Source organism: Cebus imitator, unplaced genomic scaffold (assembly GCF_001604975.1).
Source record: "Cebus imitator isolate Cc_AM_T3 unplaced genomic scaffold, Cebus_imitator-1.0 Scaffold10, whole genome shotgun sequence".
NCBI classification, from domain to species: Eukaryota; Metazoa; Chordata; class Mammalia; order Primates; family Cebidae; genus Cebus; species Cebus imitator.
The window spans coordinates 8,128,868-8,154,121 of record NW_016107325.1 but is presented as its reverse complement, the minus strand read 5'-3'; the positions used below and the strand labels follow the sequence as shown (position 1 = coordinate 8,154,121).

The following is a 25,254-nucleotide window of genomic DNA, read 5'->3' as shown; positions in this document are numbered from 1 at the left end:
GCAAAGAAATATGAACTTGCTAAGAAAAAATTCAAATGATTAATAAATACATTTTTAAATATTCAAACTGTTCTAATAAAAGGAATGCAAATTAAAACAGCTATACAATGCCATATTTCCCTACCAAATTAGCAAAACTTCTTTAAATAAATCCTCATGTGGTATTACCCAATGTTTCCATCAGGGTGGAGAAAGAGACAGGTATACACTATCCTACTGCAGACTTAAATTGATTGAAGATTTCTGGAAAACAACTAGCCCCCTTTTAAAGGCCTTTAAAATTACACACACCTTAAATCAGATATCTGACTTTAACCTAACATGTACATAAATACTTTTAAGTAAGAATGTTATTTATGATTGCAAAAAAGAAATAATGGAACAACCAAAAGTCTCATCAGTGATGGATTGGCTAAATAAATTGTTGGGTTCACAGGAGTAAATGCATGTGGTTATTTTTAAATGACATTTTATAAGAATACTTAAAGATATGAAAAAATTATCAAAATATATTAAGTAAAAAAGCATGTTATAAAACTTCCCAAATAATTTATTAAAGTATTGAAATACATCATATTTGAAAGAAGGCTGAACAAGAAAATACTAATGGTGTTTTTCTCTAGATATTGAAGTTATAAGTTTTTGGGTGGGGGTGGTTAGTTTTTTGCTTTGTAATTTTTTCTATTTTCATTTTAAGGTTTTACAATGAATATTAATTTTTTTTTTTTTTTTTAATACAGTCTTGCTCTGTTGCCAGGTGCCAGGCTGGAGTGCAGTGGTGTGATCTCGGCCCACTGCCACCTCTGCCTCCTGGGTTCAAGCAATTCTCCTGCCTCAGCCTCCCGGGTAGCTGGGACGACAGGCGTGCACCACCACACCCAGCTAATCTTTTTGTATTTTTAGTAAAGACCGGGTTTCACCATGTTGGCCAGGATGGTACTGATCTCTTGACCTCGTGCTCTGCCCACCTCAGCCTCCCAAAGTGCTGGAATTACAGGCTTGAGCCACCGTGCCCGGCCAACGTTCTTATAATCAGAGAGAAACACTAGATGTTATTGCTTTAAAAACCATCTCAATAATAAAGCAAAAAATATACAGGACAATTAGATTGGTCCCAATCAAGTGTTAAATTTTAAAAAATTCGTCTTTTGGACTTTTCTTTCCCATCTGAAGTTATTCTGCCAGCATGTTGAAGTTGTTTAGATCAGTTAGCACTGAGAATATCTTGCCTCAGATCAGCCTGGTCTAATTAATACAGATGCAGTTTTCTGCTTCCCAATGGTGACATTACTTTTTAATACATCTTAAGCAAGATTTTAGTTAAACTTCTTCAGCAGAACTATAGCTTCCAGAACTTGGGATATATTCTTGTATATCCCCTTAGATGTAATAATTGGACCCTGGAATGGTACCATAATCATGCTTGTTGAGAAAAATGACATAGGCTCAGTTCAGCTCCAAAAAGCAATTCATCAAAAGAGACAAGTATTGAAAAGGAAAAGCCCAGAGAGAAGATAGATTCCAGTTAAATTAACTTTGTTTAAATTTCTAGTTTTGCCTTAATTGAGCTTTTGATACTATATGAGGCATAAGTCCTCTTTGTGTGGTGCCTGCATTTCCTCCCATCATTGCTCAGATTCTCCAAAATACTTTCTTCTTCCATGCTTACAATTTATTGTTAACTTATTTTTTGTCTTTCATTTTCAAATCCTATGTCCACTTATGCATATAGTTACCTAAGGATAACTGGTCTAATATATTGAGTTTTAAAGTTAAAATTAAGAATCTGCTTTATTTGCCTTTCTCTGTATTTCTCAGTATTTAAACATTGCACACTGTTTTAGAGAAAACGTCCTCCTACTCACATGTGGCTCATCTGTTTTAGGAAAGTGATGACAATGTGGCTTCCATAGGAATGAAATTCTCAGTTACCACAGGCAGTCATCAAGTATTGGAATGGTGACACACTTAGCCATGGATGCCATATACGTTTAACATGTAAGAGCAGGAATAAAGCATTGAAATATAAACACAGGTCTTAATTTGGTCATGAAATAGAGAGTTTTCTAAAAACACACATGGGTACCTGAGAAATATAACACGTGGGTGCTAGACTGAAGTGTTGATAATTTTCATTCTGAATATGATTTTCCACATTTTTCTGACCCATATTTTCTTCTGAAATATCATCAGAAAACATTTTTCTCAAATTGTCCTCTTAATTCCAGAGCTAAATTCTCAAACCTTTAGTAAAAAAAAAAAACAAAGGACTTTGCTTAAGAAAGCTGACTTGTAGCATAGTCTCAAATATTATAGCTTTTACTACAATGTGAGTTAATAAACCATTCAACAGTTTAGAAATATTTTTAAAGTAAAATTTTTCCTTTCTTCTCCTTTATTTGTCACTCCTTTATCTGCATATAACAGAATCTTTTACATTGGGTCTTGTAAAAAATGGGGTCTCTAGAGCTTTCTGCAAAAAGCTATAATTTGTACATGTAACTGATGGGGTTCAGGACAAGTTACGTGAAAATAGGGCACCTTGGCATAGGAGAAGACAGAAGAAACAGAAGGGTCACTCTCACATTCTTTTCACCCTTCTTTCCTGAAGGTGATCATAAAAGTTTCATTCCAGAGGCACCCTTACTATATTGGTAAGAAGTGAACATTTTTTTTTGTTGTTTTGTCTTGTTTTGTTTGTTTTTGTTTTAGTTCTTAAATCTTATAATAAGGTAAGTCAATGTAAAATAATTATAGATTCACTTTCACTCACATGAGAGAATGTAACTCTATCTCAAATTGTCAGACATACACCGCAAATTGTCAAACATATATCACAAAAATAACCAAAATAATTAGGAGAATTTATTCTCTACATCTTTTTCCTCTCTGTTCCTCTTGCTTCTTTGTAATGCCTGGTTTCTTTTTCTTGGTGAGTCCCCTACATTGGGGAATGCTTATTTTGTGGGTCTGTGTAATCCACACATTAATTTCTTTTTTCATTATCTTAGTTAAGAAGTAAATATCTTTATCCTTGATGATACAAAGGTAGTACAAAGACTCTGAACAAACAGGCCTTGCTAAATTTCCCTTAGCTTATTGCCATTTGATCATATCACTTTTGTCCTTTCCTCATATTCTTTCATAAGTATATATTTCTTCATCAAAATTAGCATAAAAATACACCAGTTCCTTTGTTTCTTTGCCTCTTCCTTTCTAAAGGAACCCCTATCATGTTAAACTTATATTAATTTTTATCTTTTTCTTTTGTTAATCTGTGTATTGTTATAGGGGTGTCCACTATGAACAGCTATGAACAGCTATGTTGAATGAGAAAATAAATCTTTATTTTGCCCACATAATGAATAACTTTGAGGTTAGAGAAAGATTGGAGCATGAGCTACTTATTAAGAAAGTTTTCAGTATTTTTTCCTTTTATGTTTGTTTGTTTGTTCTTTTCAATATCCTAATATATATCTAAATGGTTTGGTCAGTTCAGTCAGTTGAGTTTACCAATTATTTCATAGCCCATCAATTTAGTATGAACTTTGTATGACTAGAGAGGGCATAGTCATATGCAAATTGGAAATCATCCAGTTAAACTGATCTGGGAACAGGGTAAATACCATTAATGTGGAATTTGGGATCTGATTTTCTTAACCAGGCCTTCTATATTGGTCAGAATAAGATCATTGTCAAGTCCTAAATGCTGGTAGTGTGCTGATCTGTTTTATAGTTGCAAGGGATTTCATGTGGCTTGTTAATTTTTTTCTCACTTCACTTCTAGAACATACAGTCTAAATTGCATCCAACTTTTTCCACATTTGTTTTGAGCTCTTTTTGTTGTAACTAAAGTAGAGCACATTTGATGTCAAATCTGTACATTCTAATTACACAGAACCAAAAGCAGACAGGCCCCTGTAAGCTTGTGAACCAAATACAACCAAATGTTTCCACTTGTGAACCCAAGATTATTGAGGAATTTCAAATATTTCTCAATGACAAAAGGGCATGCTTTTAGAATTAAGGAAAACATAATTAGTCTTTTTTAAATTTATAAAGCTTGTGATAACAAAGTTTCTTTTTATATGACTTTTAGAGTCTGGTTTTAAGCACTTCTTACAATGTTTTCAGTAGAAATTTTGTAGCTCAGGCTTGTTCTCTGGAATCTAAGTGGTGAAACTGACTAGCAATAAAAATTAAACTGACTAGTCTAATTTCATTGCCTAAACAAAAAGAAATTTGGGGACATAGAGAAAAGCAGAAAAGAGTGATTATTTATTTATTTATTTTTACATTTTAAAGGTCCACTTTAATCTTCTAAATTCTTATTCTGAACACAAGGCAATAAAATTTACATGACATAAATATATATATGGTCAGGTATTTAGGACTAAAAACAAGTCTGGCACTGATTTATGGAATTCTTTGTGCTTTGACGTGACCAAGGGTGAAAAGGTTTCTTTTGCTAAAAATAATGACACCCATACCTAAGAAAGCAGCTGGACGCCATTCTTGAAACTATAAGACTTTGCTAAAAACTCAGGCCTGTGACCCTGGTAACCAATCAGTCAGTTCATAATAGTTTGTTTTTTTTTCTCACAGATCTTTTTCTTTCAAGTAAACTTCTTAGTTGTTGCTTTGTTTTTGAATACTACTTAGTACAAGAGAGAGCCATTTCATGTATGATATTTTCCATTGTAGAATTGGATAGACATTTTTACATAATTTCACTTCTGTATAAAGATGCAATTTTTCTGCTATTAAATCAGTAACTTAGCACGTGTGACAGAGTGTGGGTGTGTGTATGTGTGTGTTTAGTCACTAGCAAAAGAGTTAACTCTCCTAGACCTAAGGTTTTCATCTGAAAATGTCGTGTATGATGTTTTAGTGTAAGTACGTGAGTGGGAGTGGTTACTAGTGATTAGAGAGAGGCAGTACAATGAATATTTTTTACATATATATTTCATAATATTCATAATGTACATAAAGATTGAAAAAATATTTTAATTGCATATTCCAGGCATAAAACAAATTAGCAAATAAATGAACGTAAGACAGCAGATGTCAAATTCTACAAACCATTTCCTACCTCTTTTTTACTAGTGAGATTTTGTTCAGGAGAATGTGGGATGTTAAATTTTGTTCTTAAAATATGTGAGTGAATCGTCATTCCAGACCTATTCCTTGACTCTAAATTTATTGTTTATTTAAGTAAATAATTGGTGAGTGAGTCGAGTACAACAAAACGAAAAAGAGGCTGTTCTATCAATTTTGTACAGCATTCAAAGCGGAAGGCCTGAATACTTTTCCTGATTTATAGAGATCACACAGGAAATAGGCAATTTGGGGAATGTTTTTTTGATGTGAATTAAAATAGACAAATTAAGGTCTTTGGCATTTTAATCAAACATTTATGGGGGAGAAGAATAAATCATTTGTAATGGGATCTGACCTATCTTCTTTTTCTTCTAATTTTTTATTTTGCTCATCCAAATCATTATAACTCTTTCACACATAAATAGCATAAAACATGAATATAATACTGTTAAAGTGAGCATCATATGATTATCTTAGAGATAACTTTCATCACTAAACCTTGAAAATACCATTTATATATAGGATTTTATAATATGCTCTTGAGTAAAAAATAGTTTTCTGGGAGATAAAAATGCCATCCTCTTTTGGCAAGAGTGCATCTTCCAAACAGAAGACACTAAGCAGGGAAGGAAGGATGAACAGGATGCTTCCAAGCCAAGATAAACAAAATCAACAGTGATCCCAAAAGAATCTCATCCCCATTTATATATCTATTATTTGTGTATCACCAGCTATGTACACAAAATTGATTTTAAAAATCTAAAATATACAAACACCATGACAGAATTTTTATTCTCAAAGAACTTACATGTGAGTTGAGAAGAAAAGATCCATTAAACTTAGGGAATAATTAAATTGCAATGCTCTCAGTGCCTAGTTTAGTGTCTGGCATGTTTTAGGCCATCAGTGCATACATTCAACAAATATTTATCGAGAATTTACTATATTCTAGGCTCTGGTTCAGGTGCTGGGGATGCAGCAATAAACACAACAGAAAAATTCTACCCTCGATTGTGAGTTGAATTCTAACCTGTGAAAGGTAAGTCGACCCTGAATAAGTGTGTAACTTACTTGTAATAAGGGCTTTTTTAAGATGTAAATAAGGTAAGGACTTCAAGATGAGATCACCCTGGATTAGGGTGAGCTTTAAATCCAAGTATTGATGGCTCTCTTAAGAAAGTCCTTTAAAAAGACAGAAGAGAAGACACACAGACAAGCCATGTGAAGACAAAGGTAGAGATTAGATTTACGAAGCCCCAAACCAAAGAATGCCAAAGACCGTCATTAGCTCCCAGAAGCTGTGACAGAGTCATGGAACCAATTATCCCTAGAGCCTCCAGAGAAAGCCACTCTACCACACCTTGATTCTGGACTTCTGGCCTGCAGAACTCTGAGAGAACAGCTTTCTCTTGTTTTAAGCCACCGAGTTGGTGGTAATTTGTATGGCAGCCCAGGAAACTAATATACCTGGTTTTGTGTGGCTTAAATTCTAATGTAGAGGGAGGTGGAGCAAGATGGTGGAAGAGAAAGCTCCATCAGTCATTGCTCTCACAAGGACACCAAGTTAACAACTATGTACATGGAAAAACATGTTCATACGAACCAAAAATCAGGTGAGCCCTGATAGTACCTGGTTTTAACTTCATATCACTGAAAAGGGCTCTAAAGAGATAGAATAAAACAGTCCTGAATCACCAATGCCACCTACCACCCCCACCCACCCTCTACCCACCCCTAACAGAGGTATGATGTGCAGAGTATCTCTGAGGCATCACAATTGCCTCAGCAATTGTGAGGCGGTGAACTGAGTTCTGAACTGTTACAGCAGAAAGGAAAACCAGATCAAACTCAGCTGACACTCCGCTATTGCAAGCCAATGGAGGGAGCATTTAAACAAGCCCTAGCCAGAGGACAATCATTGCCTTCAGAGGTTAAAACTTGAGTGCTTGCAACCCCTGCCACTGAAGGTTACAGTATTCTGTGTCCCCAAGTAAACTTGAAAGGCAGTATACACCAGCTAGGGCAGCCAAGGGAGGGCTGTCATCACCTCTCCACTAACCTCAGCCTGCACAGATCACAGCTCCAAATGAGACCCCTTCCTTCTGCTTGAGGAGAGGGAAGAGTAGGGATTACTTCAGGTTGCATCTAGAAGACCAGCTCAGCCACAGCAGGATAGACCACTGGTCAGAGTTGTAAGGGTCCCCTTGGCAGGACCTGCCTCCAAGACATTTCTAGACACACCATGGCCTAGAAGGGAACACATTGTCTTGAAGAAAGGACCCATTTCTGGCAGCATTTATTACTTGCTAACTGAAGAGCCCTTTATCCCTGAATAACCAGCAGCAATACCCAAGTACTACTACATCAAGGGCCTTGGGTGAGTCTCTGAGGCATGCTGGCAACCAGTGAGACTCAGCACATTACCAGCTGTGGTGGCTACAGGACAAAACTCTTCCTGCTTGAGAAAAACAGAGGGAAAAGTAAACAGGATGTTGTCTTGCACATTAGGTACCAGCACAGCCACGGCAGGGTAAAAGAACTGACAGGGTTTGGCTGTGTCCCCACCCAGATCTCATCTTGAATTCCCATATGTTCTGGGAGGGATGCAGTGGGAGGTAATTGAATCATGGGGGCCAGTCTTTTCCATGCTGTTCTCATGATAGAGAATAAGTCTCATGAGACATGATGCTTTTAAAAAGGGGAGTTTCCCTGCACAAATTCTATTCTCTTGTCTGCCGCCAAATGAGACATGTCTTTCACTTTCCACCATGATAGTGAGGCCTCCTCAGCCACGTGGAACTGTAAGTCCAATAAACCTTTTTCTTTTGCAAATTGCTCAGTCTCAAGTAGTATTTATCAGCAGTGTGAAAACCGGCAAATATAGTAAATTGTACCAGTAGAGTGGGATACTACTGAAAAGATACCTGAAAATGTGGAAGCAACTTTGGACTGGGTAACAGGCAAGGGTTAGAACAGTTTAGAGGGCTCAGAAGAAGACAGGAAAATGTGGAAATGTTTAGAACTCCCTAGAGACTTATTGAATGGCTTTGACCAAAATGCTGATAGTGATATGGACAATGAAATCCAGGCTGAAGTGGTCTCAGATAGAGATAAGAACTTGTTGGGAACCGGAGAAAAGGTGACTCTCGCTATATTTTCACAAACAGGCTGATGGCATTTTGCCCATGCCCTAGAGATTTGTGGAACTTTGAACTTGAGAGAGATTATCTGGTGAAATAAATGTATAAGCAGCAAAGCATTCAAGAAATGACTTGGGTGCTGTTAAAGGCATTCAGTTTTAAAAGGGAAATAGAGGAAAAAAATTTGGAAAATTTGCAGCCTAGCAATGCAATAGAAAAGAAAATCCCATTTTCTGAGGAGAAATTCAAGCTGGCTGCATAAATTTGCATAAATAATAAGGAGATGAATGTTAATCACCAAGACCATTGGGGAAAATATCTCTAGGGCATATCAGAGACCTTGGTAGCAGCCCTCCGATCACAGGCCTGGAGGTTTGCGAGGGAAAAAATGGTTTTGTGGGCCCAGACCAGGGTCCCTCTGCTGTGTGCAGCCTAGAGACTTGGTGCCCTGTGTCCCAGCTGCTATAGCCATGACTAAAAATGGCCAAAGTACAGCTCTAGCTGTTGCTTCAAAGGGTGGAACCCTAAGCCTTGGCAGCTTCCACTGTGGTGTTGAGCCTACAGATAGATGCACAGAAGTCAAGAATTGAGGTTTGAGAACCTCTGCCTAGATTTCAGAAGATTTATGGTAATGTGTGGATGCCTAGGCAGAAGTTTGCTCAAGGGGTGGGGCCCTCGTGGGGAACCTCTGCTAGGGTAGTGTGGAGGGAAATGTGTGGTCAGAGGTTCCACAGAGAGTCCCCTACTGGGGCATTGCCTAGTGCAGTTGTGAAAAGAGGGCTGCCATCCTTCAGATCCCACAATGTCAATGCACCTACAGCTTGCACTGTGCACCTGGAAAAGCCACAGACACTCAATGACAGCCTTGAAAGCAGCCAGAAGGGAGGCTTTAACCTGCAAAGCCACAGGGGCAGAGCTGCCCAAGGCCATGGGAGCCCACCTCTTACATCAGCATGACCTGGATGTGAGCCACAAAGTCAAAGGAGATCATTTCGGAACTTTAAGATTTGACTGCCCCATTGGAATGTGGACTTGCAAGGGGCATGTAGCCCCTTTGTTTTGTCCAATTTCTCCCATTTGGAATGGCTGTATTTACCCAATACCTGTACCCCCATTGTATCTATGATGTAACAAACTTGCTTTTGATTTTACAGGCTCATAGGTGGAAGGGACTTGCTTTGTCTCAGGTAAGACTTTGCACTATGGACTTTGAGTTAATGTTGAAATGAGTTAACACTTTAGGGGACTTTGGGGAGGCATGATTCGTTTTTAAATGTAAGGACATGAGATCTGGGAGGGGCCAGGTGCAGAAAAATGTAATTTGGCTGTTTTGAATCCAAATCTCATATTGATTTCCCACGTGTTGTTGGGGGGACCTGGTGGGAGGTTGTTGAATCACAGAGACAAGTATTTCCTGTGCTGTTCTTGTGATAGTGAATAAGTCTCATGAGATTTGATGGTTTTAAAAAGAGGAGTTCCCTGTACAAGCTCTCTTCTCTTGTCTGTCTCCATGTGAGACATGCCTTTCACCTTCCACGATGATTGTGAGGCTTCCCCACACACATATAATTCTAATTCTTTCGTTTGTAAATTGTAAATATGTCTGTATCAGCAGCATGAAAACAGACTAATACAGAATACTAAGCAGGTTCTTCAGGATCCCTGATTCCAGGATGTGATTCTTAGATGGCATTTTTAGACTTGTCCTTGGCCAGAAGAGAGCCCACTGTCCTGAAGGGTGAGCACTGGTTAGGCATCATTCACCAGAAGCTGACTTACAAGACCCTGGTCCTTAAGGGAATATCCATGGTAGTCTAGCTATACTCCTTGTGGCCTGAGATAATGGAGGCTACAGGGTGAGACTCCTCTGTCCTTGGAAAGGGGAAAAAAGAGTGGGAATGACTGTATCTTGTGGTTTGTGTGTAAATTCAGCCAAAATACAGTATAATACTGGGTAAACATTTATAGTTTTGTACTTTAGCCCCTGACCCCTAGATGATAATTCTGGACCCGCCTGGGACCTAGGAGACCTCACTACTCTGAAGGGAAGAACATAGGCCTGGCTGTCTTTGCCACCTGCTGACTGTAGAGAGTTGGGGCCTTGAGAAAACACAGGCAGCAACCAGGAAGTGGTTACAGAAGGCCTTGGGCAAGACTCAGTGCTGTGCTGGCTTCAGGTCTGACCCAGCCCAGTTATAGTGGTGGTGGCTGCAAGCGGAATTGTGTCAATCCACCCCCAACTTTAGGTGGCTCAGAAAAGAGAGCAAGAAAGAGGCTCTGTATGTTTGGGAGAAAGTAAGAGAAGCGAACAAAAATCTCTGCCTGGTAATCCAGATAATTCTTCTGGATCTTGTTCAAGATCATCAAGGCAGTACCTCTACAAGTTTGCAAGAACCACATTAGTTGGGCTTCAGGTGTGCTTTACAGCAGATAAGCTTATCAAAGCACACCAGTTCTTTCAAATATCTAGGAAGCCTTCCCGAGAAGGATGGCTACGAATAAGCCCAGACAGTGAAGGCTTCAATAAATACCTAACTCTTCAATGCCTAGACACTGAAAGACATCTACAAGTATCAGCACCATTCAGGGAAATAAGACCTCACCAAAGGAAATAAATAAGGCAGCAGGGACCAATCCTGAAGAAACAGCGATGTGTGGCCTTTCAGACTGAGAATTTAAAATAGCTGTGTTGAAGAAGCTTAAATTTAAAATAACAGAGAAGGAATTCATAATTCTATAGGATAAAATCAACCAATTAAAATAATTAAAAATCAAACAGAAATTCCAGAGCTGAAAAATGCAATTGGCATACTGAAAAAATTCATAGAGTCTTTTAATAGAATGGGTCTAACAGAAGAAAGAATTAGTGATCTTGAAGATGGGCTATTTGAAAATACATAGACACACACACTCACACACACACACACACACAGAAAATACACAGTCAGAGGAAACAAAAGAAAAAAGAATGAAAAACAATAAAGCCTGCCTACAAGATCTAGGAAATAGTGTCAAAAGGGCAAATTTAAGAGCTATTGATCTTAAAGAGGAGATAAAGAAAGAGACATAGAAAGTTTATACAAAGTGATAATAACAGAGAACTTCCCAAACTTAGAGAACAATATCTATGTCCAAGTACAACAGGATTATAGAACACTGAGCAGATTTAACCCAAAGAAGACTACCTCAAATAATACTCAAGCTCCCAAAGGTCAAGGACCAAGGATCCCAAAAGCAACAAGAGAAAGCAAACAAAAAGCATACAATGGAGTGCCAATATGCCTGGCAGCAGACTTTTCAGTGGAAACCTTATAGGCTGGGAGAGAGTGGCATGACATATTTACAGTGCTGAAGGGAAAAAAAACTTTTACCCTAGAACAGTATATCTGGTAAAAATAGTCTTCAAACATGAAGGAGAAATAAAGACTTTCTTAGACAAAGAAAAGCTGAGGGATTTCCTCAATACCAGACCTATCATATACGAAATGCTAAAGTGAATATTTCATTCAGAAAGAAGAGGACATTAATTAGCAATAAGTAACCACCTGAAGGTACAAAACTCACTAATAATTATAGGTACACAGAAAAACACAGACTATTATAACACTGTAACTGCAATCTGTAAACTCTTATCCTAAGTAGAAAAACTAAAAAATAAACCAATCAAAAATAATAACTGCAACAACTTTTCAAGACATAGTACAATAAGATATAAACAGAAACAACAAAAATATTAAAAGCAGGAGAACAAATTTAAGGCATAGAGTTTTTATTAGTTTTCCTTTTGCTTATTTGATTATGCAAACAGCATTATGTTGTTAACAGGTTATAAATTGTGTTATAAGTAGTGTTTTCAAGCCTCATGGTAACCTCAAATCAAAAAACATACAATGGATATCAAAAAAATAAAAGCAAGAAATTAAATCACATCATGAGAGATGATATGATTTAGGGTGATATGATGATATGATTTCCACCTTCCACCTTCACTAAAGGAAGACAAGAAAAAGAGAAGGAAGGAATAGAAGACCAGCAAACAAATAACAAAATGGCAGGAGTTAGTCCTTACTTACCAATAATAGCATTGAATGTAAATGGACTAAACTCTCTAATCAAAAGTTATAGACTGGCTGAATGGATAAATAAACAAAACTCATTGATCTACAGGAAACACACTTCACCTATAAAGACACATATAGGCTGAAAATAAAGGTATAGAAAAAGATATTCCATGACAATGGAAATCAAAGAGGAAGAGTAGCTATATTTGTATTGGACAGAATAGATTTCAAGACAAAAATGGTAAGAAGACACAAAGAATGTCACTGTATAATGATAAAGTAGTCAATTAAGCAGAAGGATATAAAAATTTTAAATATACATTCATCCAGCACTGGAGCACCTGGATATATAAAAGAAATATTATTAGATCCGTAGAGAGAGGCCCTAGTACAATAATAACTGGAGGCCTCAACACTCCACTTTTAGCATTAGACAGATCTTCCAGACAAAGACTCAACAACAACAAAAAATCAGATTTAATCTGCACTATAAAACAAATGGATTTAATAGATATTTATGAAACATTTCACCCAAGAGCTACAGAATACACATTGTTTTCCTCAGCATATGAATCATTCTCAAGGATAGTCCATATTTTAGATCAAAAAACAAATCTTGAAACATTCAAAAAATTAAAATATGATCAAGCATTTTCTGTGACCACAATGGAATAAAACTCTTTGTATAGTTATGGAAATTATACGAATATGTGGAAATTAAAAAATATGTTATTGAATAACCAATGGATCAATGAAGAAATTAAGAAGAAAATTGAAAAATTTCTAGAATCAAATGATAATAGAGACAAAAGATTCCAAAAGCTATGGGATACCGGAAAACCAATAATAACAGGGAAGTTCATAACTATAAATGCCTACATCAAAAAAGAGGAAAAGCTCCAAATGAATAGTCTAGTGATACATCTTAAAGAACAAGAAAAGCAAGACCAAACCAGACCCAAAATTAGTAGAAGAAAATAGATATAATGATCAGTGCAGAAATAAATGAAATTGAAATGAAATATAAAAGAGCAATGAAACAAAAAATTGGTTTGTTGAAAAGTTAAACAAAATTGACAAACTTTTAGCTAGGCTAAGAAAAAAAGAAAGAAGATCCAAATAAACAAAATCATAAATGAAAAAGGAAACATTACAAACTGATACTGTTGAAGGCTCATTAGTGGCTATCATGAACAACTATATGCCAGTAAATTGGAAAATCTAGAAGAAATAGACAAATTTCTAGATACATACCATACAACCTATCAAGATTGAACCAGGAAGACATCCAAAACCTGAAAAGATCAATAACAAGTAAAGAGATTGAAGCCATAGTAAAAAAAAAAAAAAAAAATCTCCTAGTAAAGAAAAGCCCAGGGCCTAATAGTTTCACTTCTGAATTCTACCAAATATTTAAAGAACTAACACCAATCCTATTCAAGCTAGTCCAGAAAATAGAAGAAGAGGGAATGTTTCCAAACTCTTTCTACAAGGCTAGTACTACCCTGATATCAAAACCAAAGACACTCCAAAAAAGAAAACTATAGACCAATATTTCTGATGAATATTGACGTAAAAGTCCTCAACAAAATGTAACCAAACTGAATTAAACAATGCATTTGAAAGATCATTGATAAGGACCAAGTGAGATTTATCCTTGGGATGCAAGAAGGCTCAACATATGCGCATCAATGTGATACACTGTATCAGCAGAATAAAGGATAAAAACCATAAGGTAATTTCAATTGATGCAGAAAAGCATTTGATACAATTCAACATCCCTTTATGATAAAAGCCCTCAAAAAACTCCATATAGCAGGAATGTACCTCAACATAATAAAAGTCACACATGACAGATCCACAGCTAGCATAATACTGAATGGGGAAAAACTGAAAGCCTTCCCTCTAAGTTCTGGAACATGACAAGGATGCCCACTGCCATCAGTATAATTCAACATAGTACCGGAAATCTTAGCTAGAGCAATCAGACAAGAGAAAGAAATAAAAGCCATCCAAATTGGAAAGAAGACGCCAAATTATTGTTGTTTGCAGATGATATGATCTTATATTTGAAAAAACTTAAAGACTCTACAAGAAAACAGAACTGATTAGCAAATTCGGTAAAGTTGCAGGATACAAAATCAACATGCAAAAATTAGTAGCATTTCTATATGCAACAGTGAACAAAGTGAAAAAGAAATTTAAAAAAGTAATCCCATTTACAATAGCTACAGAAAAAAATTAAATACCTGGGAATTAACCAAAGAAGTAAAAGATTTCTAAAATTAAAACTATAAAACCCTGATGAAAAGAAGCAGAAGAGGATACAAATAAATGAAAAAATATTCCATGTTTCTGGATTAGAAGAATCAATATTGTTAAAATGTCCATACTACCAAAAGCAATCTACAGATCTGATGCAATCCTTATCAAAATACCAATGATATTCTTCACAGAAACAGAAAAAACAATTTTTAAATGTATGTGGAACCACAAAAGACTCAAAGCTAGTAAGCAAAAAGAAGAAAACTAGAGGAATCATTACTTCAAATTATACTACAAAGCTATAGTAACCACGATAGCATGGTGCTGGCATAAAAACATACACATAGACCAATGAAACAGAATAAAGAACCCAGAAACAAATGCCAAGAACATGCACTAGGGAAGAGACAGTCTCTTCAATAAATGGTGCTGGGAAAATTGGATATCCATATGCAGAAGAATAAAACTAGATTCCTGTCTAATGCCAGATACAAAAAGCAAAAAAAAAAAGTGGGGGGGGGGGGCGGATTAAAGACCTCGGACTATAAAACTACTACAAGAAAACACTGGGGAAAATCTAGAGGACTTTGGTCTTGGCAAAGATTTCTTGAGCAATACCCCACAAGCACAGGCAAGCAAAGTACGAATGAACAAATGGGATCACATTGAGTTAAAAAGCTTTTGCAGAACAAAGGATACAATCAATGAAATAAAGAGACAACCCACAGAATGGGAGAAAATATTGGCAAACTGTCCATCTGGCATGGGATTAATAACCAGAATATATAAATAGCTCAAACAACTCTATTGGAAAAAATAGAATAATCTGATCAATAAATGGGCAACAGATTTGAATAGATATTTCTCAAAATAAGACATGAAAATGCCAAAGAGGCATATGAAAATGTGCTCAACATCACTGACCATCTGAAAAATGCAAATTAAAACCACAATGTGATATCCTCTCACTCCAGTTAAAATGGCTTACATCCAAAAGACAGTCAATAACCAATGCTGGCAAGAACATGGAGAAAAGGGAACTCTTGTACACTGTTGGTGGAAATGTAAATTAGTATACTCACTATGGAGAACAGTTTGGATGTTTCTCAAAAATTAAAAATTGAGCTACCATATGATCCAACAATCATACTACTGTGTATATACCCAAAAGAAAGAAAACCAGTATACTAAACGGGTATCTGCACTCCTATGTTTTTTGCAGCACTGTTCACAATAGCTAAGATTTGGAAGCAACCTAAGTGTCCATCAATAGATAAATGAATAAATAAAGAAAATGTGATATATATACGCAATGGGTATTATTCAGTCATAAAAAAATAGTGAGATCCATTTATCTGCAACAACATGGATGGAACTAGAGACCGTTGTGTTAAGTAAAATAAGCCAGACACAGAAAGACAAACATTGCTTGTTCTCACTTATTTGTGGGATGTAAAAATCAAAACAATTGATATCATGGACAGAAAGAATAGAAGGATGATTACCCCATTCTCCATGATGTGCCTATTTCACATTGCATTCCTGTATCAAAATATCTTATGTATCCCATTAATATATATACCCACCATATACCCACAAAAAATTAAATAAATAATTGTAGTATGGATGGATAATAAGCAAAACTAAACATATAAAATCTATAGTATGTTAGATGGTGATAATTGCTGTGGAGATAAATATCATTTAAAAAGAGGCATGGTTAATAAAAGTCATTAGAGTTGCAGTCCAAGAGAATTTGGTAGGGGCTCAGGTAGTAAAGGAATGCTTTATAAAGAAAGAAGACATAGGGTTTAGATTTGAAAAAGGAGCAAAATATAGGTAGAAAAAATGTATGAGAGATTTCAAAAGAGTCATACTCTTGTGTGGATCATATTAAGTACAAGAGATCATATTAAGCAAAGGCCACATGAGGAGATAAGTCTTGCAGGAAGAAATGTTTTGAGTTTAAATTCAGTCAAAGAATATCTTAGTTGAAGGAATCTTGTAGTTCATCTGATACAGCTTTAAAATTCCTGAACTGCCCATAGGAGTGGGGTACCTTAAAAGCTTACTATTCTACAGTGCTCAGGAGACTACAAGAATAAACAAGGAAGAACCAGAATTCACAGTCATCGACCATCTCAGTTCATAAACAAGGCTTTTTCCTAAGACGTGGTCTCTAACTTCTCTCGTTATTAGTTCTATTCTCCTTATCTACATAGAGTACCCATCTATGTAATAGCCCTTCAGGAATTTGAAGATATATGAATCTTCTCCTTGCCAGGTTTTCAATAATCAGTTTCTTCCTTCCTCTTCTTTTCTGAATTAGCTGTTGCTTGTAAGATTTCCAGCACTCACCTTTTTGCTTATTCTGTGTTGTTCTTGATTGGTCAAATCCCTCATTGCCAAATTCTTCAAACGTCCACAGTACTCTAAACCTTTTCATGCCTCCATAAAACAAAGCAGTACTATTAATTCACATACACTCAGAGACTGTGTTTTGTTAATGCTATGCATCTATCAAAGTAGTGATATCTATAATTACAGTAAGTTTTTGAACATTCACACTATTATCTAATATTGAGCTAACAGTCACCTAAAACATTATTAATTAGGTGTGCTGCTCTTTAGCCACACCTGCCACTTCCATTGCTGAATGTTGTATTTTGCAGTCTGTGGTTTCAGCTTCCAAAGATTTTTATAGACATGAAAAAAATCTTTGCCATTATATTTACCTTTTTAAAATCTTGAAATATGATAAATATGCTACATATTTTTTCATGTAATTCACTGACACACCAAAGCCCTGTACGGAAAACTATAATATGCCATTTGTTTTTATCTTCCTCTATGTTGGCATTTACTCTTTAATCATTAAATTTTGAGTACAGTCATTCAAACCATTATGAGTCTTTATATGTTATTATTTTTTCTTTTTTTTTTCTTTTTTATTTATTTTTTTTCCCATTTATTTATTTTATTGCATTTTAGGTTTTGGGGTACATGTGAAGAACATGCAAAATTGTTGCATAGGAACACACGTGGCAGTGTGATTTGCTGCCTTCCTCCCCATCACCTACATCTGGCATTTCTCCCCTTGCTATCTCTCCCCAGCTTCCCACCCCCCACTGCCCCTCCCCTATTTCCCCCCAACTGACCCCAGTGTGTAGTGATCCCCTCCCTGTGTCCATGTGTTCTCATTGTTCAACACCCGCCTATGAGTGAGAACATACGGTGTTTGATCTTCTGCTCTTCTGTCAGTTTGCTGAGAATGATGGTTTCCAGGTTCATCCATGTCCCTACAAAGGACACAAACTCATCGTTTTTGATGGCTGCATAATATTCCATGGTGTATATGTGCCACATTTTCCCTGTCCAGTCTAACGTCGATGGGCATTTGGGTTGGTTCCAGGTCTTTGCTATTGTAAACAGTGCTGCAATGAACATTCGTGTGCACGTGTCCTTATAGTAGAACGATTTGTAATCCTTTGGATATATACCCAGTAATGGGATTGCTGGGTTATATGTTATTTTAAATTCATATTTTTCTTTTATTCCATGGGATTATCATAAGATTTGCTAAATTCAATTTAGATGTGTTACTCTTTTAATATCTGCTTTGCTTTCTAATTTAATAAACTTTTTAAAGAAAATTTATTGGGATAGCATAATTACATTTTTAAAGCCATTCTTTCTTGTAAGTATTCTTATTTTGGTCTAATCATCTATAAAAATACATTTGATCAACTGTACTAGAAATTTTCTTAGTAATATCAGTGTACTTTTTCTCATTACCTAACATTTTATCAGGAATTTTTTAAAACAAAAATAACCTTTGCTCTAATTTAGTTTTCTGACATTTTTCAATTTCCATTGAAGTTAAGCAGGTGTTTAGTAAGCTCATTTGCAGTCATTTTAATATCTTCAGAAGTAACTCTGTAACATTTCTCCTAGAAAATTAACAAACTTCTCAGAAATGAAAACAAAATTTGAATTAATTTTAGCTCTGATATTAGTGAAGAGGGCCAATCCAATTTCAAAGACTACATGAAATTTTGGCAGATAACATACTGTTACCAAGTTTTAGGAATATACTAGAAACAAACACAACCCCAGTTCACAAGAGAAAAATGTACTTTACTAAAGGAGATTCTGGCAAATTCTTTGTATTAACTCAAAAGTGTTTTATTGGCAAAAGGAAAGGTGTAGGCACGAAATGGTCCTTGGACAAACAAGGACTGTGACACTGATAAAGTTACATCATTTCAAAGGTTTAATACCAGGCTAGAAGAAATCTAGTCATCTGAACATGTGAGAGAAAAGAGGATGAATGTTAGAAGTAAGGGGACATGCAGGAAAGAAGGACATAAATATGCTGGAGGCAACTTTTGCAGCTGTGGACCTAGAGCTTTGTGACCCATGTGTATGCAATGTCTGGTTGTGTGCCTAGTGAGCGCATATATAGGCATTGTAGAAAACAATGAGATGAGATATCTGTCCCATCAAACAAATGTCCGTGGACTTCATGTTTATTTAATTTTTATTTTATCTAATAGTACCTTTTACCAGTTCTCTCCAAAGTAGAAATGCCAACTTGGAATGAAGGGACTTCTTGCCAGTGGGCAGAGTTTGCCATGACAAAAACAAAGGTAAACATTTCAGGAAAAAGATCAGGTAGAGCCACATGATACATCAAGAATATGATTAGAACACATAGAAAAACTCCATGGATTACTGCTGAACAGAAGGCGTAACAAACATAGAGAATAAACAAACACTTCCACTTTCTCGATCCCACAGATAACTACAAAACTAGAAAATAGATATATAGGTAAATAGGAAGTTACAGATTTATAACTTCTAAACTGAAAACAATAGGCAGTACAGGACTGAGATTCCTTAAAGAAGGGAAATAAATTAGGTAAGCTTTATGATTGCCCCGACTTACTTCCTGAAGCTAGGTTTCATGCTTTAGCAGGGGGGAAAACACTGAAACAAAATGAAATAAAGCCTGAAAAGTGACAGAACAGTAAGTTGGGAAGATTGTAGTTTGAGCTCAGGGAGTTCAAGACATTGAAATTTTATAGGGAAGAGTAATAAAGGATAAGGAAATAAACAGAAAAAAAAACTTGGGGGATCTGCAGGAAAATCTCCATGAGGCTTTAGTTGACCTATCAATTTTGGGGGGAAATAACTTTTCTGAGTCTGGGAAAAGGCCATTTAAAAATTTAAAAACAAACAAACAAAAAAAAAACAGTAGGTTGAACAATTTTCAGAGTTCAAACATATGTAGCAATCATTTTGTTCCAATCAGCCAGAGCAGAAAAATCTTAAAATACAAAATGCAAACTGAAAACAAAACAAAATAAAAGGCCAATGGTAGTTTTCAGAAAGATTGTATTTAAGTGGCAGAGCTAAATTAGCTCTCTACAGAAAGCACCGCTAAACCTGTCGTAATAAAGCTTAAAAGTAAACTTCAAAAGGATGAAGATTTAATCAAGAGTTATCTGTATGCCAGAACAAAACCCAACACTCTTAAAATCCAGTGTACAACAATGTAAACATTATCATTTTAGCATACAAACCAAAATTACTAGGTATGCAAAGAAGCAGAAAAATATGACTAGGAGAAAAAAAAATTACAAATAGATCCAAAATAATAGCCATGATGGAATTAAGAGACCACAGTAGAAAACAGCTCTTATAAATCTTATAAATATGTGCAAAGGCATGAAAACCAATGTAAACACATTTAGAAGAGAAATGGAAAGCATATGCTACTTCTAGATATAAAAAATTAATATATAAAGAGAAAAATACACTGAATGGGATTTAGAGTAGATTAGATACTAGAAAAGAAAAGGCCAGTGAATTGGAAGACATGGAAATAAAACTATTTTTTTAAAAAGCACAAAAAAATTAGTTGGGTATGGTGGCTCATTCCTATAATCCCAGCTCTTAGAGAGACAGAGACAGGAGGATAGCTTGAGCCCAGGAATTTGAGATCTGCCTGAGCAATATAGTGAGACCCTGTTCTTAAAAATAGAAAAAATAAAATTAAAATTAAAAAGCACAAAAAAGTAGCTAAAAATAAAGCATTAACAGGTTTTGTGGTAATATCAAAGAGTCCAGCATACGTATAATTGGACCTCTCAAAAACAGGACAAAGATGGAACTCAAACTTTCAGGAAATAGCTAAAGCTTTTTTCAAATTTGACAAATACTATATGGCTTATAGATATAAGATTTTCAATCAACCCCAAGAAAAATAAGTAGATAGATACATAGATAGATAGACTCACACTAATGCATGTTATGATCAACATGATGAATATTAGTGGTAAAGAGAAAATCTTAAAGTCAGCCAGAAGAAAATAATGCATATAATATAAAGAACAAAAATAAAAATTATAGCATACTTCTTAGTAGAAAACATACAGGCAAGAAGACAATGGAATGGCATATTTAAAGTGTCAAATGAAAAAAAAATGCCAGCCTAGAATTCTAGGCTCAATAAAAACATCTCTCAACAACGAAGGAAAAATAAAGAGTTGTTTTTTTTCCAGGCAAGCAAAAACTGATAGATTCACTGCCAAATGAACAGTTCTATATGAAATGTTAAGAAAAATTATTTAAGCAGAAATATGATGGTATCAGAAAAGAACTTAGAAATGGCAAATATGTAGATAAATAGAATTTATCTCAATTTTTAATTTCTTTAAAAGTTACCTGATGTTTAAAGAATTATAGTAACAATGTATATTGAGGATTCTAACATTTGAGGAAGTAAAATGTAGGACAGTATTACAAAAGATAGGAGGCAGATATTGAATAATATAACTTTAAAATTCTTACATTATACATTAAATAATGTTACTCAAATGTAGACTGTGGTAAGTTAAACTCTAGAGAAATTACCTACAAAGTCCAAATGGCATAGACAACCAGCCAATAATGGAAATAAAAAAATGGAATCATAAAACATACTACTCCAAGAGAAGGCAGGAAAGGAGGGATAAAGGAGTAAAGAATAATTAGGGAAGGTGTGAAACGAATGGTAAGAAAATAAATTTAAACCAATGTATCAATAATTATATTAACTGTAAATGACATAACCACTCAAAAAGTAGAGACTGTCAAATGTGTATTTTAAAATCAATATCCTACTATATGCTTTCTAGGAGATAATCTAAAACAAATTTCTCAAACTTTAATTTTGTGCTATTTCAGAATTCTTGAAATTTCTTCAGGTTACTGAATAAATAAATATACTTTCAGGTTAAAACACAAGAGCAGTAAAGGAGGAGGAGGAGATTCACCCTGTTAATTAAAGACGGCGGAACACAAGATTCATGAAGTTGTTGAGTAAATAGTAATAATAATACATGCTTGTATGTGCATTCAATGACAGGAAGAGAAGTTTAAAAGACAAAAACATATAAGGCATAGGGGCTGACACCTATAATCCTAGCACTTTAGGAGGCTGAGACAAGTGGATAGCTAGAGCCCAGAAGTTTAAGACCAGCCTGGACAACATAGGGAGACTCTGTCTCTACTAAAAATTAAAAATTTTTTTGAAAAAATTAGCTGAGCATAGTGGTGCACACCTGTAGTCCCAGCTACTTGGGAGTGTAAGGTGGGATGATTCCTTGAGCCTAAGAGGTCCAGCCTGCATCATTGAGCCATGATTGTACCACTGCACTTCAGCCTGGGTTAAAAAGTGAGACCAGAAAGAAAAGACTGGAAGGGAAGGGGAGGGAAGGGGAGGGCAGAGAGGGCAGGGGAGGTGAATGGAGGGGAGAAGGAAAGGGAGAAGGAAAGAGTATGAGACTAATAAAAAATTCCAAGTAAACATTAGAACATGATAAGCTAAAGATAAATATCAAGGACATATTTAATCATTTTTTTAAAATATAAATTATGGGTTTTATATTTCAATAAAAACATAGAATAGTGTTCATTTGGGGTTATTTCTAATCATTCATCATTGAAATTGAAGATTATTGTAAGCAGAAACTGCTTTTCACTTTGAAGGAATTAAACAATACATGGAGTCTACAAAATAATATATAGGATATGAGATGGTAAGAAAATGCATTAAAAGGAAAAGAGAACTAATGTCAAAATGTGAACTAATGTCAAAATGTAAGGATTTCAAAGACATCAGAAGTAGTACCAAGCAATAAACAGAGCAGAAACCTGAACCCATGTTTACCTGAAGTGCAAAGAAAAAATAATCTAGAGATAAACAATCAGAAATAAAATAGTAGATGGTAGGATACACAAAGTAGACCAAACAAATATGTTTTTAAAAAAGATAGCAGAACACCTGCTATGGAACAAAATATAAAAAGATACAATCAATAAAATAATCCTGAATTAAAGGAATTCCGTTTGTGAGTGAAATACTTTTCTGGGAGCAATATATAATAAATGTGACTAACACCAAGATATTCTGATGAAGTTTAGGTTTCCAGGAGACTTAGATTTTTTTCTTCAAAATACCAGATAGAAGACAGCATGAAACAACATCTTCAGAGACCTATAGAAATCAACTTTAAGCAAATCTAATGCCTCGGCCTGCTAAGAACATGGTTTGGGAAGTTACCCATTTCTCCTGAGTTCTCAGTAAGCATTCAGGAACGTTCAGGTCTTGGTGGCATGTACTTGCTCCTGATAAATAGTTGCCTATTCATGTAGCCAGTCTCCAGAGAAGTTAGAAGGAACCCAGAAGGTATGGGGGGGGTGAGGCGGGGGGGGAGAGAGAGAGAGAGAGAGAGAGAGAGAGAGAGAGAGAGAGAGAGAGAGAGAGAGAGAAACAACAGGAAAGAAAATTTCTTAAAGAATGTCCATCAGGGATCTGGTAGGGTGCTCCCCCAGCACCTAAGACTGCGATGACTTCCGGACTGACCCAGGGGCTGGAGCGAATCCCAGACCAGCTCCGCTACCTGGTGCTGAGTGAAGGTGCAGTGCTGGCGTCATCTGGGGACCTTGAGAATGATGAGCAGGCAGCCAGTGCCATCTCTGAGCTGGTCAGCACGGCCTGCAGTTTCCGGCTGCACCATGGCATGAATGTACCCTTCAAGTGCCTGTCTGTGGTCTTTGGAGAACACATGCTGCTGGTGACCGTGTCAGGACAGAGGGTGTTTGTGGTGAAGAGGCAGAACCAAAGTCGGAGCCCATTGACGTCTGAGCTGCTGGAGGGCAAGGGTCAGAGAAACGGATTAGGTCCTGGCCCTCTGTGATGAGGGAGGCACAGCTGTTGGTCTTGGCTTGCTGCTAGAACTAGGGCATCTGCTAGCCCACCTCCCACCCCTACCTGGAAGGGCCGAGATTTGGGGACTCTGAGCTGTTAAGGAGAACAAGGGCAAGGAGACCTCCCTTTGTGCTCCCTCCCTTCCTCCCTAATAAACACGAGTCTGATGTTCTCCAAAAAAAAAAAAGAATGTCCATCAGGTCTCACACTGATAATGTAGTATCAGAGGCTATGAGGCAACATGACAAGGATTAAAGGTGAAAGAGAGAATCTAAATAATGTTAAAAATATAATTTTAGGGGCCAAGCATGGTGGTTTATGTCTGTAATCCCAGCACTTTTGGAGGCTAAGGCAGGCAGATTGCTTGAGACTAGAAGTTCAAGACCAGCCTGGTCAACATAGGGAGACCCTGTCTTTCAAAAAAAAAAAAAATTGTTTTTAATTGGCCGAGTGTGGGGACACACACCTGAAGTCTGAGGTACTCATTGGCTAAGGCAGGAAGATGGCTTGAGCCCTGGAGTTTGAGGCTACAGTGAGCTATGATCATGCCACTGCACTCCAGCCTGGGCAATAGAGCAAGATCCCATCTCAACAAACAAACGCACAAACAAAAACAAATAAGAACAAATAAGAAACTCTATAATTTTACATATTAAATATCAAAATATAAACATTTACCATTCCAGGTGTCCTTTTAATTAGTTCTTTATAACAATTTCTGTTTTAAAATACTGGTTGTTGTTCATTTTCTTGTCATTATGGTGGAAAGTATTTCTGACACAGACTTATGTAAAATGCTACATAGAATCGCAGACACAAGACAAGAGTTGGTCAGTCAGTAAATTGACTAATCAGAATAGGAAACTGCAACATTTACGTACTGTAAAGAAAAAGTAGTATGCATTTGTAAGAATTTTGGCATTAGCAGCCATTATGATATGTGGAACCATGACTAGAGGTTAATTAAAAATAACTCATTTCAAATTTTTGATTGATATGGATATCAAATAATTTCTCTGCATGAAAGCATTTGTCTTGAGCTCTGCCTTTGGTGAATCCTTGGATAATTTAGCATAGTTTTTTGTTTGTTTATTTGTTTTTTATTTTTGTTTTGCTTTGTTAGGAGACTAGGATAGCAGCTACACCCTTACCCTGGACCCTAGGATAAGAAAGACAAGACATGTGGAGTGGCATAGAACCCCCACCAATGCACAACCAATATAAAATGTTTTGGGTAAAGGGAGGGGGGTACCATATTATTTGTTATGCAGAATCGCCTAGCAAAACTGCCTGTTACATTGTGAAAGATATATAAATACATACATTCATGTTTTTTGTTTTGCTTATTCCAAAGCAACTTTCAGAAAGAACTGTTTTGGTATTCTTTTTCTTTTCTTTTCTTCTTTTATTTTCTTTTTCTTTTTTTTTTTTT

The 25,254-nt window shown here is 36.0% G+C and overlaps 1 protein-coding gene across 1 annotated transcript; it reads left to right on the top strand.

Moving 5' to 3' along the window:
- The first annotated feature begins 23,430 nt into the window (after positions 1-23,430).
- LOC108317527 (ragulator complex protein LAMTOR4-like) lies at positions 23,431-24,009 on the top strand. The gene has a single exon (XM_037745876.1). It carries the CDS (start codon positions 23,461-23,463, stop codon positions 23,809-23,811), a length of 351 nt encoding a protein of 116 aa, XP_037601804.1. The 5' UTR covers positions 23,431-23,460; the 3' UTR covers positions 23,812-24,009.
- The last annotated feature ends 1,245 nt before the right edge of the window (positions 24,010-25,254 follow it).